This window comes from Gymnoscopelus braueri (assembly GCF_963280865.1).
Source record: "Gymnoscopelus braueri genome assembly, chromosome: 1".
NCBI lineage: Eukaryota > Metazoa > Chordata > Actinopteri > Myctophiformes > Myctophidae > Gymnoscopelus > Gymnoscopelus braueri.
The window spans coordinates 60,505,197-60,525,839 of NC_137603.1; the positions used below are offsets into that span (position 1 = coordinate 60,505,197).

At 42.2% G+C, this 20,643-nt stretch overlaps 2 protein-coding genes across 4 annotated transcripts in view; one reads left to right on the forward strand and one right to left on the reverse strand.

Annotated features, from left to right (window-relative positions):
* The window catches only part of LOC308091208 (disintegrin and metalloproteinase domain-containing protein 10-like), a 486,352-nt gene extending 471,832 nt beyond the window's left edge, over positions 1–14,520 (forward strand). Inside the window, exon 17 of the transcript XR_013933681.1 lies at positions 14,485–14,520. The gene's annotated coding sequence lies outside the window, so the exon portion shown is untranslated. The remainder of the gene's footprint in view (positions 1–14,484) is intronic.
* The window catches only part of tcf12 (transcription factor 12), a 174,982-nt gene continuing 160,391 nt past the window's right edge, over positions 6,053–20,643 (reverse strand). For all 3 annotated transcript variants that reach the window (XM_080436664.1, XM_080436665.1, XM_080436663.1), the window contains 5 exons: positions 16,842–16,956; positions 14,924–15,077; positions 11,856–12,091; positions 11,122–11,277; positions 6,053–9,884 (listed from right to left, as the gene is read on the reverse strand). In XM_080436664.1, the coding sequence (XP_080292790.1) occupies positions 11,138–11,277; positions 11,856–12,091; positions 14,924–15,077; positions 16,842–16,956 (645 nt within the window). In that variant the 3' untranslated portion in view covers positions 6,053–9,884; positions 11,122–11,137. The remainder of the gene's footprint in view (positions 9,885–11,121; positions 11,278–11,855; positions 12,092–14,923; positions 15,078–16,841; positions 16,957–20,643) is intronic.

A 20,643-nucleotide genomic window follows, 5' to 3' on the forward strand; every position in this document is an offset into this window, starting at 1 on the left:
GTAGTGAGTGAGATGAAAACCAACATAGCAATGAAGCATCAACTTGAGCTGCAGACCTATGTGCACATATAGGCCTACTGTACTACAAGCAGTGATGGATAAGTACTCTGATTCTTTACTTAAAGCAAAACTATGTAGCTTTCCTCTTCTACCGCGGATTTGAACCTGGTAACATTTTTACCATTGAGCTAATAGAGCCGGCCTGTTTGCTCAGGGGATAAATTGAATCTTGACCATCAGGTCAAAATTCCTGTCAGATCCTGTGTCAGGTGAGACATGACCTTTGACATGATCTAAATGTCTTAATAGAAGAGCAGGGAGACAAAATACCACCACCCCAATTGTATAAGTTATATTGTATTATGACCTGTCCTGGGTATGACGTTAAACTGCAACCGCAAGCTGAAGAGAGGTAAGCACCTTACCTCAGCAAGGGTCCTCTGGCTTAAGAAGGTCCCTACTGATAGACCTGGTCCTCCTACATGCTTGTATGGTACTTCCCGTGGTGCCTAGCCTAGCCAACACAGTGGGATAGATGAAAACTGTTTTTTGGCAGACTGCACCCTCAGAGGTTCAACATGCTGAACGGCGATACCAGCGAGCTTTGTGGAGCGCTACGGGCTGGATGTGTAAAATAAATGGTAAATGGTAAATTTATATAGCGCTTTCATCCAAAGCGCTTTACATAGATTGTGCATTACATTCACCCATTCACACACACATTCATACACCGATGGCGGAGGAAACCATGCAAGGCACCAACCTGCACATCGGGAGCAATTAGGGGTTCAGCGTCTTGCTCAAGGATACTTCGACACTAACTCTGGGGGAGCCCGGGATCGAACTGGAAACCTAGTGGTTTCCATCTGGCCGCTCTACCGGCCACTCTACCCCTGAGCCACTGCCACCCCGTGTTAAGTTGTAATGTATCCAGGCCATCCACTGCACCCGGCTCCATCTCAAGCCGTCTTGACTCTGTCTTACCACTGGATACAGGTGGACTCGGGTGAGAGAGTGAGGTCGGCGCTGCGCCACCCACCCTCACTTAAATCCGAAGCATCATCATCGCACGCAGGCGGCTCGGGCCATAGAGTCGCTGTCCAGTGACAGAGACAGTACTGGACTTCGGCAGCCCCCCAAGTGACAGGGCAGCCCTCTTTTTTAGCCCTCACCTTGTGCTGATGCAATTCCAGCGGAAATCTATGCAGCTGGTGGATCACCTCTGACCAAACAACTGGCAGACCTGTTCCGCACCATGTGGAACCTAGGGAAGCTGCCACAGGAGTTCAAAGACGCCTCCATTGTCCACCTATACAAGCGAAAGGGCAACAGGCAGGACCGTAACAACCATCGAGCCATCGGTCTGCTGTCTGTAGCGGGGAAGATCCTGGCCAGAATTCTGCTGAACCGCCTGACGGAACATCTTGAACATGGAGTCCTCCTACCGGAGAGTCAGTGCGGATTCAGGCAAGGTCGCGGTACAGTGGACATGATCTTTGCCGCTCGACAACTTCAAGAGAAGTGCAGAGAGCAGAATATCAGTCTATACTCCACCTTTGTAGATCTGACGAAGGCTTTCGACACTGTAAGCCACAAGGGCCTCTGGAAGATCATGTCAAAGTTTGGCTGCTCTAACATCTTTATTAACATGGTCCGTGAATTCCACGATAGAATGCAGGCACGTGTCCAAGACAATGGCACATCCTCTGAGCCCTTCCAAATGGGAAATGGAGTCAAGCAAGGCTGTGTTCTGGCACCCACTCTCTTCGGCATGATGTTCTCAGCCATGCTGAAAGATGCCTTCCGGTCTAGGGACATGGGGATAGACCTGCGCTACCGCTCTGATGGCAAGCTGTTCAATCTGCGAAGACTCCAGGCAAAGACCAAAGTGCAGACGACCACTGTTCGCGACTTCCTCTTTGCGGACGATGTGCATTGAATGCTTCCAACCAGCTGGAAATGCAACTGAGCATGAACAACCTCGCCACAGCATGCACAGACTTTGGCCTTACCATTAGCACAAAGAAAACAGAGGTGATGCACCAACCTGCTCCTGGAGCCCTGTACACTGAGCCCCTCATCAGCGTAAATGGTGAACACCTCAGGTAGCACCCTGTCTAGCATGGGCTACATCGATGAGGAGGTCATGCACAGGGTAGCCCAGGGAAGCCTCGCCTTCGGCTGTCTGGGAGCGCAGAGGGCTCAGCCTACAGACCAAACTGAAAGTCTACTGTGTTGTTGTTCTCCCCTACGTACGCCTGTTTTATTAATTGTCAAACTTTAAAAAAAATAAGACATATCTACAATCTCACGATGCATCGTGATGCAACACATTGTGAGCTTTACCAGGCTAACTGGAATCCCCCTTGATTTAGCCTATTTAACAGTATCAAACTGCTGTACATGTTCAGGGACATTTAACAGACCTACTGCATATTTCATAGTTTTGTTTTCACATTAGTTTTTTTAAAGGCACATCTTTATTCATTATCATCAGTGCATACACATGCAGAGACTTTTATATTAGGTTACAAAAACAGGTCTATATGGGATATATTGTGTACAGTACAATACAGAATGGTATCCTGAAATGTCAAAACAAGATTTCAGTGTATTTGATCTGTCATTCACCGATGCAATGTACTGCTTGAACTTCATGCTGTTTGTCTGCATCAGTGGTTACCCATTTGTGAGTGTGAGCATTGAATAATGTCATTCAATGTGAATATACCTTCCACATTTATCAGACCACAAAAGTACATTTCACACAACGCTATAATATCCCTCAATAGCAGCAGCACAGAACATTACGGCCTTCAAGTTTTACCATCACATAACTCAAGCGGAGCTTCACCTTTTGTCGTGTTTTTTAACCTTGGGAAAAGAAAGCACCAGTTTATTGTTGTGAAGCCGCGCAACAAAATGCCACTGGGTATGTTTACACTTCAACCAAGACATCAAATAAATGTTAAACTCCCACGTTCCTTCCATAAAAAAAAAAAAAAAAAAACTCATCATTGGACAACAGACAGTAAAGGACATCCGCCACAGTGTATTTGAGGCCCCAGCTGTCCCCTCTCTCTTGCCTTTGTAGCGGTCCCAGAGTTTTCATTTATGTCCATGAGAGAGGGAACCGCAAAGTGGACTATATACTGTAGCAGCACAGCCTTTAATCTGTGCTCTCTCTGGCACTGTGTTGTGTTACTGAGGAGGCACACAATGGACGCTCTGTTCTCCACTGAGGTGCCACAGCTGGGGCCTCTGGGCATGCTCAGTAGAGAGAGAGAGAGAGCCGCTGCATGTCTGACCCTGACTCGTCTCAACTAAGTGCAGGCCTTCTAGCGGCAACTCACCATAATTGACATGGACCAGAGACCTTAAACACAGTTAAAATCCTCAGTGTTTGCGAGCGTACAAATGGAACCAAACGGACCCTTAAGAAGTGTCCATTTGTACGCTCCCCCGGAGTTAGAGATGGGTAAATCGACACTGAGGATTTTTTACTGTGGCAGACACATTTACCGTAAACTCATGTGATTTCATTATAGTATATTTAGATTTTCTTCCCCTAAACTTCAGTTTTCTGTGATTGATTGTGGTTCTGCATTGATGTGATGCGACAAGACCGCCCAATAAATACAATGAACGGACAAATAAAGTTGGGTCAGTGATCTTGGGATTAGAAAAACCTTGAATTACCCTCTGATGAGGAACAGAGAGACAGATGTCCGTAATCCGGCCATACGATACTCCTGCAGCAAGATCTTGGATTCCCAACATAGTAGTTAGTTATAGGGCCCTTCGGTCAGACTTAACCCTGTGAGCCAAGGCTTGTCCATCATCAGGCCTGCCGTGGCCAGTGTTGCCATGTCTGCTTATTATAAACGACTTTGGGCTTGTTTTTCTGTAAAGTTGCTTGTAAATATTGATGGCTGTGTTGTTGTTTTTTGTCTTGTTTCTAAAGTGAAGTCGCTTATTTGGGCTTGTTTCCACATGTTTTGATTATTATTTAAACCAGTGGTTCTCAAATATTTTAATGTCATGGTCATGGACCCCCAATTAATATGTATTTGTCCCCCCCACCTGAAAATGTTTTGTGCCAGGGAGCCCCGTACCAGATTTGTGTTGTTAGAAAGTTTAAAAAATCCTACAAATATTAAACTTTTTATTTCAAGATTATTTTGACAACGTGCGTTGTGAGCTTGTAGATCTGCTATTTTCAAATAGCCGATGTATACAATATATAGGTTTAAAGTGCTCATGTGGCCTAGTCGCCTCTTTTGGGCTTGTTTTCCTAGACCTGGTTTCATAATTCTCTCACGAAATCTGGCAACACTGGCTGTGGCCCGGTCCAAGTGAGCCAGACCCCAGTCAGAGTCCCTTCTGACATGGTGGTCCCACTTTTACAGGGAACATGGCCCAACCTCCCACCCAATACACACGCCCATGCTCGCTTGCACGCAACACTCTCTCTTTAAAGATGTTTTTGCCTTTTTCTTGCCTTTATTGACAGTCCACAGTGGCGAGAGACAGGAAACAGGGAGAGAGTCAGGGGGAGAGACAAGCACCAAAGGTCCATCAGGCCTGGGAATCGAACCTGGGACTCACTGTCAGGCATTAGAGCCTATGTGGTACGTGCCTTAACCCAGTGGTTCTCAACCTTTTCAGGCCGCGACCCCCCACAACAATAAAATTTGAACTGGGGACCCCCCAAAAAAATCATATTTGAGTTGAGGCATTACATTTAGTTTGACTCGTTCCACAGATAAATATTGTGAAAATAGCCCATCTACAAGCTCACAGCAAGGCGCTGTGAGCTATTATTTGACAATTTGGAAATGTTTGACCAGTTTTTATAGTATAGTGTGTTGATTACTTTTGATGCAGTAATGCTCTTTTTTCATTTCATTATTTTTTTTTAAGGTATTACAAAGGTCTTAAAAGTCCTTAAATTGGCACTTTACTGTCATCTGGGCTCCCCCCCCCCAAAAAAAAAGAAGAAAAAAAGAAATCATGTGGGGACCCCCCTGGGGTCCCGACCCACAGGTAGAGAACCACTGCCTTAACCACTCAGCTAATCCAGGCCACCAACTCACAGACTGTCGTTCTCTCCCCATTCTCTTCTCCTTCAATTTTTAAAAGACGACAGTTGTGATTTACTGAGCTTTCCGTAGACAGAACAGCAGTCAGCGTTTTCTTTAGCTTGTTGTCACCTCAGAGCCATGGGGATGTCACACATGCACATGGGTCGTTGTGTGCAGATGTCTTGAGACTGGTGCGTTTAGAGCAGTACTTTTCACAACACCATTCATTGAACCCTTTAGCGTCCCTATTCTGGGGGTGAACATTCTGTGAAATAGCAGATCTACAAGCCCACAATGGGTTCACATTGCAACACGTTATGAGTTTGTTAGATCAACTTATTGTTGAGCGAAAACAGGAGTGGGCCTAGTATATAGCCCTGGGGGACTCCTGTCAACTATATATAAGGTTTAACTGGCTACATCCAGGCAAAATACATCACTGGTCGAGCGGTATTAATGTTTGAGACATTTATGACCAAAAATAGTACAAAATAAAAGTATTATGAAATAAGGTTTTATTATTAAACCAGCAATATGTATTATAAAAACACATTTCTTTTTTTCCTCCTAAAGTTTTATCCCACGATTTTGTAACCCATTTTTTTCACCCAGTGCCAATTGTCTAAGTAATCCTGGGCGCTACACTCCCTCTGCCAGCCTAGGGAGAGCCTAGAGCCGAGCTCATGCCTCCTTCAATGCATGAGAGCTAGCAAGCCGCTTCTTATCACCTGACAGGGGGACGTTCCCTGGTTAGACGTAGCTGACCAGGGGGAGGCAGTATAGAGACCAGAAAAACACATTTCTGATTTGTATTTATGACAACAATCACATCAATTTCTGTCAAAGAATCTAAAACTGATGGATTGAGGTTTGTTGATTCCTTGTCACAAAGTACCTATGCATTTGGCATCTATTTCATAGTTGTGACAATACTTGTGAAAAGAAAAAGTACGCCCACAGCACATGTATACAGTACGCCGCTATCACACTTTATTAAAAATAGAGACATATATATTCCATAGCACTTTTCATACAGACTACAATGGTCCACTGCGGGTGTTATGTTCGAAAATGAGTATAACATACTGTAAAACACTCATTTGGCCTAAATCCACTGTAGAAAGGTCTCTGGGAAAATAAACAGGAAAGCCTCTATGACTATCATGTTACTGTCAGTTCACCCTGCTTCTCTCAGCCAGCATCTGACATTCAACAACTTTGAACTTGGCATTGCTATTTTGGACACGTCGTTATAGGTGAAGATTGAAAAAAACAAAACGAAAAAATAAAAAACCATTGGCGAACATTTAATTTTTTTTGCAGATTTACAAGTTATAGATCTATAAGCTGTGAGCTTTGCTCACTGCTATTTTGGCTATTTATGAAATAGAGTTAATGAAACACAACTGCATGGAGTGAAGAGAAAACAAACCTTAAGAATGGGGAAACACAAAAGGGTGTTGTTGTTCATTGCAGGAAATAAATGCACATACAATCGAGTTTAAAAAAAGATGGCACATTTATTGCAACATAAATGTTATATACATTTTGTGTTTTCTGTTAAAAGAGACAGAAAATTCAAATTCTTGTTGCTGTTTCTTTTTTCTTTTCTTTTTCTGATGTGCATCAACAATACCTTGAATTTCTTTTGACACAAGAACAAGTCTTTTCAATCAAACAACGGAGACTGAAGAGTAAGATGGAGGAATCTGAAGCTCATATAATGCCTTTTTAAGTACTAGACTGAGCAACAGTCCTACTATGTTCTTAAGATGCCGTTTGTAATTCTTCTGATAATAATGAACAGGTTATGGTAACCGTACATTTTTACTATCTAATATAGTAAAATAAAGTAAGAAACTTTTTACTCAAAACTTTCGATTTCAAAAATCTAGAAAGAGTAATATTTAGAATTCAAGAAATATTCTTACAGTATTATTGTATAAAAGACTAACTACAGTGAAAAATAAGCCAAATGTTTTTTTTTTACCTTTTGATCTTTTTTTTCATATATTATACAAGGGAAAGCGTCAGGGAATACAGCAAGGTCTAGCTTGGCAAACAGAGGAGCAAAGAAACACGGTAAGGAAGTCAACAGGAAATAAAAAAAGAAACACAAAGGAAGGAAGGAAAGAGAACAGGAAGTGACATACGTTTATAACCTCAACCTAAAGTCTGCCAACATGAATACTGAAATGAAGAGCGAAGGCCACATGCAGTCAGAGAAAATATCATTACTTCACTTCTGTTTGTTCTTCACAAAAAGAAAGATGTTAAAGAATATGAATTATTTTTGTAAACTCGTGGAGTGGCATCCATTGTAACCGGTTTCCCTTTTGAAAGAATACTCTATTCTGGATGTGGCAGCCGTGTTTAGGGTCTAAAATATGATGGAAGACAATATACAAAGAAATCAATTGACTATAAAAGCAAGACTTAAGACCAAAAGACTTAATAAAAGAAAAACATAAAGCATGCACACTGATAGGGGAAAAAATAAAGCCATGACCAATGTCTTGAACCAAAAACAACTGAAAATAATGATTACTGCGTTTGTTCATAGTTGTACTACTGTTCTATGACACCAACTATTGGATATTGAACAGCATGTGAATTCAAGAACTATCTAGTCTGGCTTACTGTGTTGTGTACGTCACTGCTTGGATCAAAACACCACTTAACATAACTGAGAAATTCTCTCTGCTAATTCAAAGTGGACACATTGTATGCTCAAAGCCTAAAGACATGATTTGTTACAGTACAAATAAACATAGCTATGTTTTTTTTTCCTTTACCTATAGAAGTAACATTCTTTGAAACACATTTACTTGTGCTTGTGTTATTGACAGAAAAAAAAGAAGAGTTTTATGTTCATCAGGCCAGGAGATAGTATGGTCATCGTTTTGAATCTACAACTTCGTTAAGCAATTTCTGATTAGCCTGTGGCAGGAAATAACAAAGAGAAGCTATGTCTGCTTAAGTCCAGAGCATGTGAATGCAGGTACACGTTATACAACTTTACAGTAGGTGTATTTCACATGAAGTGGTGCCCATAATCGTGAATAATTTATTGTGACCCCCTAGTGCTTCAGTCGGAGAGAATTTAACCGTCCCTACAATTGTGAAGACAAAAATAAAACGTTTTATCGTCAGTCCTAGGACCGGGCACTGCTGTCTGCGGGAGTCAACAACAGTGCTATCGTCGAACGTATTACTTGCTTATTCTATTCCGGTTGTGCGTCACATTCATTAGCTACAAAAACAAGACTACCTCACGGTATGCTCGCGACTCATTTACACGATGTCACGGTGAAAAGTCACCCTCTGAGATTCCTAGTCCGTTCTTAGGGCAGAAAGAGCAGCCATATACAGAAACTGCAGTCCTTACAGTTGACAAGCTGTACAAGTCTAAAAGTTGTGTCGAGTTGTATAATGTGTACCTGTCGTGATAAACATAGACAACAATCTGCAAAACACGTCAGATTGTTTACACATAATACTATTATGGCAAAGGTAATAAGGGCAGTGAAATCCCCTTTTTTCCTTTAGTTAAGACACTAAAAATATGCAGGGAATGCTAGGGTTTGTAGTTTGCTCTCTGTATTTTTTACTCACTACTGAGGAACACAAAAAAGAAAAACACACACACACACACACACAAATACGTCTAACATCGACCTTTCAGTAAAACTAGAGTTTGCCATTCTTCTGTCACCGTTGCCACTAAGACTATAGTGTTTAACGCTAGAGTAACAGGGGCCTATTAAGCCTGATTTGTACTTAAGTTGCGGGTGTCAGGCACAGAAAATAGCAGATCTACAAGCTCACAACGCGCCGCGACGTGTTGTGAGCTTGTAGATCTTTTCGTTTTCCGTTGCGCGACATCCCGCACGCAACCAAGTTTAACTCGGGCTCTTTCTATTGACAAGCTCACACAATTGGGCCCTCGCTCAGCAGCAGTAGTCCTCTACGTTCGGTCAATTCTGTGGCGATCGGTCTATGCTACAGAGAAAACCAAGCATTCTGTAGGTAGTTTTGGTTAAAAGATGCTGCTCGTTGCGGAATGAATACAATATAAATATAAATAATATATCATCTTTTTTTCTTTTTGAACGGGGCACTTAGTACGTCTCGAGCTCTCGCGACCAATAAACATAAATTATTATAAAATATCACTCTTGCACTGGCCAATAAATAAATTTGAATCTCTGTCGTCTCCCCTGCTCATCGGGGCTAAGTGCTCATGTTTTATTTATTCATTTGTTTTTTTGGGTGACAATGGCAAACTGTAGATTGACTGAAAAGCTACATGCTTCTCTTTTGAAAATTACCAAACTTTCCCTTTAGACATACACTTTATAGTTCAATAACATAATAAATAGAAAAGGAAAAAATCAAAACAAGAAATAAACAAAAACCTAATTGCTGTTACAATGCATTCGTCAATTCAGTTTAGGCACAAGGCAATTTCCACGTGGGCTTTGGGAGGAGATTGCGTCAGTCTCTGATTGTTCGTTCAGATAGTGATATGTGCTGAAGTTTTTTTTTCTTCTCGTGGGCAGAAATTTGCTGATAGACATTGGCTGTTGTCACAGGGGGGCTTGGACACTGGGTGGCGGGGGGGGGGGGGGGGGTTCGTCTTCAATCGTAGGACTGGATCGCGTTAAGTCTTGTCGTTTTGCGTAAAAGTAAGTGGTCTGTTTCCTCCAATCGGTGTCACAAACTGTGAGTCCCGTCCGCCACTTGGAGAGGCAAGATCACCAACTCTATCTTACAGAAATGATCTGGATCTGCTTTGATCTGGAGAGGAGAAGAATAGGAGGATTACAATCAGAGATGGACTGTACGTCTGTTGAACCGGTGAAGATGTACAAAACAACAAAGCCGTATTCTGTCTCCTTATTCAGCTACGATATCGTCTCCTTGTTATGTCCAAAACTGATACTTTTCAGGAAATAGAAGAAAGAACCTGTATTCCAATGGCTCCAATGTAGTTATTATTTAGTCACTAGCTAGACATATTTATAAAACCCACAGACAGACAGACAACCTGGCATTCCCCAATTTGCCCATGTCATTATAGGTGAGAATAGCTGATGTAGAAGCTCACAGCGGGTAGCATTGTGAGCTTGTAGATCGGCTATTTCTGCTACTTATGCTGTCATACAGCAAAGTATATATACTGTATATTAAAAAAAAGGAGATAAGAGGTTTCTGCCCGACAGCGACAATGCGGCAAAGAGCATATCGTCAAAGATGGTTAATTTATGAAGATCCGCCATCCCAATTGTAGCCACTAGAGGCGACATGGTACACAAATCCTACAAATGGTCTCTTAAGTCAGAAGCTGTGTTCACGTTCGCTCTTCCATTGGTCTCCTAAAAGGCGGCCGCAGATACGGGAAGTAAACCGGAGATGGCAGGTCTTCTATTTTTTTTGTCTTGGATATCGTTGCTATCGTCGGGCAGAAACCTCTTATCTCTTTTGGTGTTTTTTTTCGTAAATTAACGCCCTACTTGATCATACTACTGCGTCCACACAAAAGCATCAAAAGTAGCAGATCCACAAGCTCGAACGGTTTCTAGACATATGAGGTTTCCACCCGACAGAGACGATATAGAAGCATAGTTTGTATTTCAGCACATTAGCAGAAAGATGTATAGTCTCTAGGGATCAGTGGTTCTAAAAAGTGGGGTCCGGGGACCCCCAGGGGCCCTTGAGGGGGTTCCAGGGGTTGTCCCCAGCTAAACGAGTGACAGTTAGGAACCAAATGGACCCTTACAGTTCTGCAACTCTGAGAGTGTACAAATGGAACCAAATGGACCCTTACAGTTCTGCAACTCTGAGAGTGTACAAATGGAACCAAATGGACCCGTACGGGTCCATTTGGTTCCATTTGTACACTCTCAGAGTTATGGGGGTCTCAGAGCCTAATGTGTGTGTGTGTGTGTGTGTGTGTGTGTGTGGGTGGGGGGGGGGGGGGTCCTTGAAATGAAAAAGCTGTGAGAACCAGTGGTCTACTGTAGGTGTACAGTACCTGTGTGCTACTGTACTCAGAGGTGGCCCATGGGGTTGGATGCGTCGGTGAGGCTGAGGCCGGGATGCTGGGAGTGTTGAGAGTCCCCAGAGACCCCCGACACCTTCTCCTCCTCCCTCCTCTTAAGGCAGGCTGCTTTAGGGTTTAGGTTACGCTCTGGAGGGTTTAAGGGAACAAAAACAAAGCAATTTACTAGACCGCTTATTTTCCAGGGGAGCAACAGTTGATTGGAACTGATCGCTGATAAAAAAATTATCCAAAAAAGATTTTCAAAGCACAGAAAATAGCAGATCTACAAGCTAACATTGCGCTGTGATTTTTTTCCCCTTCATGACACCGTTGTACAATGTATGAAATAGGTCTTAAGTGGTTAATCAGAGTAAACGATTTAGTCAATTATAGAAAAATATATATTAGAAATATTTTTGTGTTGATTCGTTGATATATCGTCTCTGTCGGGTGGAAACCTCATTATGTCCAAAACTGTTACTTATCAGGATTCAAATTAAAAAAATAGTAAAAGTAGCAGATCTACACGCTCAAAACACGCCGCTTGTGGATCTGCTACTTTTGATGCTTTCGTGTGACGCTCTAGTATGATCACGTAGGGCATTAATTTACGAAAAAAAAGAATACAATATGGAGATACAGTAAGAGGTTTCTGCCAGACAAAGTTTTTGTGTTGATTCATTGACATGCGTATAAAAAATAACGTCCAAGATACTGACTCTGACCTCGGACTTGCTGCTCCAGACTCAGGATGACGGCCACGGCCTGGTGGAGGATGAGCAGCTTGGTCTGGGGCTTCTCGCTCTTCAGGTGGAGCTGGCACATGCGGCCCAGCTCCTTGAAGGCCTCGTTGATGTCCCGCACGCGCAGCCGCTCGCGGGCGTTGTTGGCCATCCTCCGCTCGCGCTCGCGCTCCGCCTTCTGCTCGGGGTTCAGGTTGTCGTCGTCCTCGTTGATGCTACTGCAAGAGGGGGAAGGACCCAGTGTTAACACATCACCCGCCAAGGTATTAAACATCGTTTGTTATCCCCTTGCCAGCGTAATTACCTTCATCCGATGATATTTGAAACGGCGTGGAAGCGACATTGTGTTCCAAAAAAACTAAAAAAAAGAGTCCCCGTGGGTAAGCGGAGGGATCTGTGTATTCAGAGGAACCACAACATTCCAACCACGATCCGCCATTTTGGGGCTGTGGCCCGCTGAAAACGGTAGTTTTCAATGCAAAAAAACAGCAACTGAGTTACAGCTGTTTTTCTGAAAATCCTATAGGCAGGCCGGATGGAGGTGACGTTTTTTGGAATGATGTCACATCCACATACTTCTTCTCTGAGTGACGATGGATCATCCCAGAGCTGTGTTACGGTGCCTAAAACAGCGTGCCTATTTTTTTCAATAGAATGACTTTATGCGTCTTGGCGGGCAAGTGCGCTATTTAAGAGAACGACTTTATGCGTCCATGGCGGGAAATTAGTTAATTTCGTCGACTAAAACTATGACGAAAAAACTTTTTTCACTGATAAATAAATAAATAAAAACTAAGCTATGATGACTAAAACTAAGACTAAATATATTGACAATTTCGTCAACGAATAAAAACTAGACCTAGAACTAAAAGACAAGTCATTTTATGTTTGGTTGCGCTCTGAAAATAGCAGATCTACAAGCTCACAACGCGCCGCGCTGCGACACGTTGTGAGCTTGTAGATCGGCTATTTTCGGCATTGTAACCAAGTGTATAATCAGCCATTACGACGTCATCAAGGCACCACCAACATATATTTGATGTCAAAATTAACGCTGGGAATTGGGAAGAAACAGAGAACAGACAGACCCACGGTCAAGGTCAGTTGGAGCTAGGAGACCGTTTAAAGAGACTATATACCCGATAAACACGGTGTTGCAGCTGAGAGCTACGATGACTCATCGTGCTGTTGTAACATCCTGTTCAAGACCGTTCTGCTGCGCACATGTTTTCTGGTGTTGTTATTCATCCATTGATTTCCTTTTCGTTTTACCATGCACCTTCTAATATCGTTGCTGTCGGTCAGAAACCTCTTATCTCCATATTGTAACTTTTTGTGTTTTTTCTTAAATCATACTACGTCACACAAAAGCATCAAAAGTACTTTTGCTGTTTTTGAATTAGAATCCTGAAAAGTGTCAGTTTTTGACAAAAATGACGTTTCTTATCTCTTTGACTGCGGACGACGCGATAACGCGTCAAGTGCTACTTTGTCCAGTTGGCCGTCGACGCGCTCGACGCGCTGGACGCGCGTTCATTGTTTAATCTCTGATTGCGCTATGCTGCTTAATATTCAATGTTATTCTCGAGTTCCACTTACTTCACGGACATCTGCATCCGGTTCCATGACCTGGATTCCGTTTCCGGTTTTTGATTCTTTTCCCCAGTCATTTTCGTCCAAAATAGGTAAATAAACGGGTTTTCACACGGTATAACGGACAAACGGAACGGTTCTCTTCTATAATCTATGGTCTGGGTGACGATCAGTCATCGCCGTCGTATATCACAACGTAATTTTCGCCGATCAAAACAATCTGGGGGGACGTCACATCCGTTTTCATGTCTTTCCTTGTCTAATCTATGAAGAAGGGTGAGAGAGACCCAACGACATGATCAAGCTGTCATGTGCTGCGCTCTAGTGGCGGATTTGTGCTGGGTCTTTACATTATGTGTCCTTAAATTATTTTCATGAGAAAAATTCAAAATATAAAAATAAAAAAACACGAAAATTGCTGGCACTGGGGGAGTACTTTATGAAAATACTCTGGCAGTCAAAGAGTTAACATCAACGATTCAAAATCAATTCACAATTTCCAAAAATTATTAAGAAAAATATGTTTTTTCTGGTGAAAGTTACAGGAGTTTTTACTGTATGGTGATATGAAGTGTGATATGAAGTGTAAGCTTACCATAATCATAGTAAACATTATTATGTCTTCAATCATATTCAAAGTGCAGCGTGTCACTGTCCAGCTGACGCTCGTAGCCACTCGTTAATGTTACTTGCATCAAGGCAATCACGTTGTGTTTTTGCATCAAATAGAACTACACCTGATCTAAGATAATTTTCTATTTGAACTGTTAGGAATAACTAGGCTACACTTGGTTGTTAAAGTCCAGATGAAAACAATATGACTGTCGTTAATTGAATTAAGGATAAAACTCAATGGGAATCATTTTCAAATGGGAATTCGTTTTTGAATCGAGAATAGTGTTGAATTGAAAAAAAATTACGTTTTTTAATCGAATCGTGACCCCAAGAATCGGAATAGGCTCTGTGCACAGCGGTCATATTGTAAAGAAATTGGGCCTCTTCCTTACTTCCTTCACAGGTGTTATCAATGATACTAATGAAGGCTCTGTTCCATTTGGTGTAACACAGTGGTTCTCAAACTCCTTAATTTCAAGGACCCCCATAACTCTGAGAGCGATTTGGTTCAATGTGTACACTCTCAGAGTTACACTCCTGTAAGAGGCCATTTGGAATCCCCCTCAAGGAACCACGAGGGTCCCTGGACCACACTTTGAGACCCACTGGTGTAGCAGAGTGTTTCCAGTGAGCCGACATGTACAATATCAGCACCCTGACTCTGTTTGACCATAATGGAACAGAGCCTTAATAATTAGTATTATTGGTAACGCCTGTGAAGGAAGTAAGGAAGAGGCCCAATTTCTTCCAATATGGCTGCTGTACACATCGAATCGTGAGAGAGCAGAGGATTCACAGCTCGGTGCGATATCAGATAAAGGAGAGTAAAGCATGACGCCCACCTCGTCCGGGTGCCTGTCCTGGGAGTCTTGATGTCTCTCTTGTCTCCCTCGGCGTCTGAATTAAGGTCGTCAGAGGAGTGGTCGTCTCTGTCCTGGCTCTCCAGCTTCAGCTCCAGAGCGGCCGCTACCTGTCCAGCCAGGCCTGCAGCCAGACCTGCAGACACACAGGCCAGGCACACAATCAGTGGTGGAAAAAGCGCTCAACATTTGTTACTTAAGTAAAAGTATCAATACTGCAATGTAGAAGCACTCTGTTACGAGTAAAAGTCCGGAATTCAAAATGTACTTGAGTAAAAGTACAAAAGTATTGGGATCAAAATGTACTTAAAGTACCAAAAGTAAAAGCACTCATTGTGCAGAATGTCCCATTTCACAAGTTGAAAATGTATAAAAAAATCGTTTGAAAATGGCCGATCTACTCATATTAACATAAAAGAAAATATCACACTATAATGCTATCTTTGCTTTCGGACAGAAACCTCTTATCTCCATATTTGCGTTACTTTTCGTAAATTAACGCCTGTACTTCATCATACTGCAGCGTCACACACAAAAGTATCAAAAGTAGCAGATCCACAATCGAATCTGCTTGCATTTTGCGATTTTTGAATTTGAATCCTGAAAACAATATTGGACATAATTATGAGGTTTCCACCCGCGAGAGACAATATCTTCGCTGTTGGGTTAGAAATCTTGTTACAGTATGTCCCAAAACGGTACATTTTCAGAAAAAGTGGGGAAAAAATAACCTGTGTTCTCCATAGGATCCAATGTAGCTATTATTTAGTTAACATTTTTAATTGGTTAAATGTTTTATTTATTTATTACTTACAAACCAAATTCCTAACATGTCTACATGTCATGGCAATAAAGTCTTCTGATTCTGATTTATAAAAACCCACAGACAGACTTAACCACTTTCAACCTGGTGTCGCTGTTTTGGGCCCTGTAAACTTGTATTGGCTATTTTTGCTATGACAATATATATTGTATATTGTGGAGTATCGCTGGGAAACCCGCCTGTTAGGTAAGCACCACACCATGGAGAGACAGTGGGACAGAGACAGAGAGAGGCTCTACAGACAGCGCAGCAGCCTGGGCTGCGTCATAGAGGGGCGTTACCTACCAATCGCCCTCATGAATCAGCCCCAACTGAGCGCACCTGCGATGACCGGCTAAGTGTGGCACCAAACCTCAAAACCAGCCGCACTGGCTCTCCTGGTGAACAGACGTGTGCTACAGGCGGTAAGCGATCTTTCCACTATTTCCCTCACAATGCTAATTGCTGGTGAAATGTAGAACTAAAGGACTCTTTCTTTTACCTCATAGGCAACCTACGGAGAGATGTAAAAATGCAAATGTTATGATGCATGGAAGCCCCGGACCCGGGATGGATTTCTGTTGAACATTATTATTTTGATTTAACAAAAACGTATAAACAATGCTCTCTGAGCCTGGCTGTTGAATAAACGCCCTTTATTGGGTTTGTACCCTGTCTGCTGTGTCTTGGCCTTGATCAGTTCCCCACAATATACTTATACAGTATGACATACATATGTACAGTATGTCATACATATGTATGACATACATAGCATGTACGTCGGCATAAAACATGGCAGTTATACTGTCATATGACGGTATAAAATAGGGCATTAACAGAAAAACCAACGATGTAATATGGAGATACAAGGATTCCATGATATCATATTATGGTATATTATCTCTGTCGGGCGGAAATCTCAGACAGTCCAAAACTGTTACTTTTCAGCATTCAAATTCAAAACCTGTAGTGTGATCATGCAGGGCGTCAATTTACCCCAAAAAATAACACAATAGTTAGAATATGGAGATAAACGGTTTCTGCCCGACAACAACAACTATATATACACAGTGTGCTTATATAGACAGTGAGCCAGACCTCTGAAGGTTTCCACTGAGTGGCTGAGTTCAGCGCTGGATGTGGAGCCGGCGCTGGGCAGCCCTCCATGGCTGCTGTTCAGGCTGGCATCGTCACGATGGTGGGTGGCACCCCCCTGGAGCAAGAACACACACACACACACACACACACACACACACACACACACACACACACACACACACACACACACACACACACACACACACACACACACACACACACACACACACACACACACACACACACACACACACACACACACAGAGACAAGGACTGGTCAAGGACAAGGCTATAGTCATCTGACAATACGTCACGTTTGAGAGAGGAGCTTCACAAGCAAAGCAGCTAGAATGTTTTTACCTGACACCGTCCGTTAATCCGTTAAGACCGGGAACGCATCCGTGTCGTTTTAGAATTTAGCTGTATTATTATTTCATACTTTTGGCTATTCAAAAATAGCAGATCTACAAGCTCGTAGCGCGGCACACTCGGTGCCGAGCTTGTAGATCTGCTATTTTTTGGAAAATCTTGAACATTTTGTGCAAAATATTTGAATACATTTTTTTTAACAACATTTTTAATTCAAATCTTTGATTCTGGAGGTCCCTGGAACAAAATATGTGACAAATGTTGGCTTTAAAAAATATATAAAAGATTTGCACCCATTTTTACGATTTTTCAAAAATTGATCTACAAGCTGATAGCGCGGCACTCGGTGCCGTGCTATGAGCTTGTAGATCTGCTATTTTTGAATAGCCAAAGACATCTAAAATGACAGAGATGCGTTCCCGGATTGAATGGATTAAAGGAGGTGATCTTTATGCAGTGTTGATGAATTGAATACATGAGACCACAATGGAAATGTCTGACCACGTGCCGCTTACATTTCCGACGGAAGTGGAAAGGAGTCCCCCAAAAAAAGGGAAGAATGACCTTCAGCGAGCATCCTGAAAGAGTGCCCCCCCTCACATCACATCGCATTGTGAGCTTGTAGATCTGCTATTTTCAAATAGCCGAAATGTATATAGGGCTGAAGTGGTTACTGTACGTTTTGTAATAATAATCCAAATCTACAAAGTAACTAGTAACTTTTCAAATAATTGTAGTGGAGTATTAAAGAGTAGAATATTTGCCTCTGAGATGTAGTGGAGTAGAAGTAAAAGTACTGAAAATTGGAAATGCTCCAGTAAAGTAAAAGTACCTCAAAACTGTACTTAAAGGGATACTTCACTTTCACATAAAATAAACATTTAAAAAATATATTAAAAATAAATGTAAAAAGTAATGGAAAAATCACGGCCCCCTCACGCATTAGAGTGTCCTACTAATGTGTGAGGGGGCCTTTATTTTGCCATAACTTCTTTCATTTTTTAAAAATATTTTTTTAATGTTTATTTTATGTGAAAGTGAAGTATCCCTTTAAGTACAATACTTGAGTAAATGTACTTACAGTAGTTACTTTAAACCACTGATATATGCAATATACAATATATTCTCTACAAACACCTTCATAATGGACTCAGTAATAATATTGAAAGCCTTCATGAAAACCTCTTCCTCCTGTCCTTGTTTATATAGAGCGTCGTAAACACATCGGTCACATCCTTCGGAAGACTTCAACTTTCTAACCACCGTCTAATAAGAGACAAACTATGCACTTGTGTTCCGTTATTTTCCCAAAAGAATCCAGGGCTGAAAAAAACCCCGCTGGAACACAAGAGCCCTGACCGTTTTCCTTGTTATTCTGTCCACATTCATAACCGTGAAGCCTCCATCACGCTCGCACCGCAAATGTGTCTCCCTTTCCCCCGAGGTTTCCACCACATGTTCTGCACATATCTGGTTTCACCTTCTGAGAACTGCAGCCGGGAAGACGGGGGGAAAGCAAGTGCTGCTGAGGGCACTGGTGGAGAAAGTAGCCGAGCGCATTTACTCAAGTACTGTACTTCCTTACTCAAGTAATGTCCTACTTCCCCCATAACTCTCAGAGTTATGGGGGTCCTTGAAATGAAGGAGTTTGAGAACCACTGTGTTACACTAAATGGAACAGAGCCTTCATTAGTATCATTGGTAACACCTGTGAAGGAATCCATTTAGACCGGGAATGCATCTGTCATTTTAAGATTCATTAAAAAAAAAAAGTGCAAATCTTTGAATATATATATATATATATATATATATATATATATATATATATATATATATATATATATATATATTCGTTTTTAACTCAAATCTTTGCTTCTGGGGGTCCCTGGAACAAAATATTTTGAGATATTTTATATTTGTATTTTAAAAAAAATTTTTTTTTTTGAAAAACTGTTAGGATTTAGAAAACATTCTTAGAATCGGCCTCAGGTCTTAATGGGTTAAGTACAATATTGAGATACTTTTACCTTACTCAAGTGAACATAGCGTAAAATGTGATTCTGTCCAATCTGTAGACTAGAGTATGATAATACAATATAACTTAAACAATCTGTATGGTAGAGTATGTTAATCCAATATAACTTATACAATCTGAATGGTAGAGTATGTTAATAAAATATAACTTATACAATCTGTATGGTAGAGAATGTTAATAAAATATAACTTATATAATCTGAATGGTAGAGTATGTTAATACAATATAACTTATACAATTGTGGTGGTTGTATTCTGTGTCTCACATTTAGATCGTGCTAAAGGTCATGTCTCACCTAGACACAGGATCTGACTAAATAATTTGACCTGATGGTCAAGATTAAATGCATCCCCTGAGCAAGCAGGCAGACTCTATTAGCTCAATGGTAAAAATGTCAGCACTTGCGCAGGAAACCGGGTTCAAATCCGGGGTAGAAGAGGACAGTTACATAGTGAACACATTACTTGTCCTTGTGAACAGACTACGTATTTCTACGTTGTGTTATTGCTACTTTCACTTGAAGTAAATACAAAATTGGAGTACATCTTTCCACCCCTGGAAAACAGCGCTAAAAGGGTTTGGCGGTGGTGGGTGGGGTGGGGTGGGGGGGTCTGTCTTCTCCATTTTTGTCTTACGGAATGTTGATCCACAGTCACTGTTGGCCTCCGTTAACCCCAAAGCCCACCCCCCCCCCCCCCGTGGACCCTCCCCTTTAGCCTCAGCGCTAAACGCTAATCTCTAGCTGCGCTCTCAACAGGTGTCCAAAACAACTCTTTGTCTGGTAGGAGGAGGGTGAGGTGGGGTGGGGTGCGGTGGGGACTAGGGGGTGTGTGCGGTGTGGGGCAGGGCGGGGCGCGGGGGCTCTTCTTCTGGGCGAGGGAGAAGAAGAAGAAGAACGGCATCCATTTTCACGGGGGGCCGGGGAGGCACTGATTACCATACAGCTGAGGAAGGGGGGACCCTTTCTATTTGGGTGGAGGGTTTCAGACACACGCTTCTTCCAACGATTCAGATTTCCTGAGTTGTTAAAAAGAGGCGATGAAAAGAGAGAGGAGGGGGGGGGGGCGGGGAGAAAGGGGGTTTGGCCGGAGTAAAAGGCTTGGGGCCGTGGCTGTGTTGAGGCTGGTGGGCCGTGGCTGCCCCCCCCCCCCCCCCCCAATGGGACACCCCCCCCCCCAATACACACAGGAAGCACTGTGTCCCTCCCTGGGCACACAGTGCTGGAAAGTACATTTACTCGAGTAATGTACTTTAAAGGTTTAATGACATTCACTTTTACACCACATTCAAAGTCTTTGTCCTGGTCCTTCAAAAGTGTACAAAAAGTTTTAAGTGAAAATTCCATTCCAGTGATCAATGGCAGGTGTTTTTCTCTCACATTTCTAAAGCCTTTTCAAC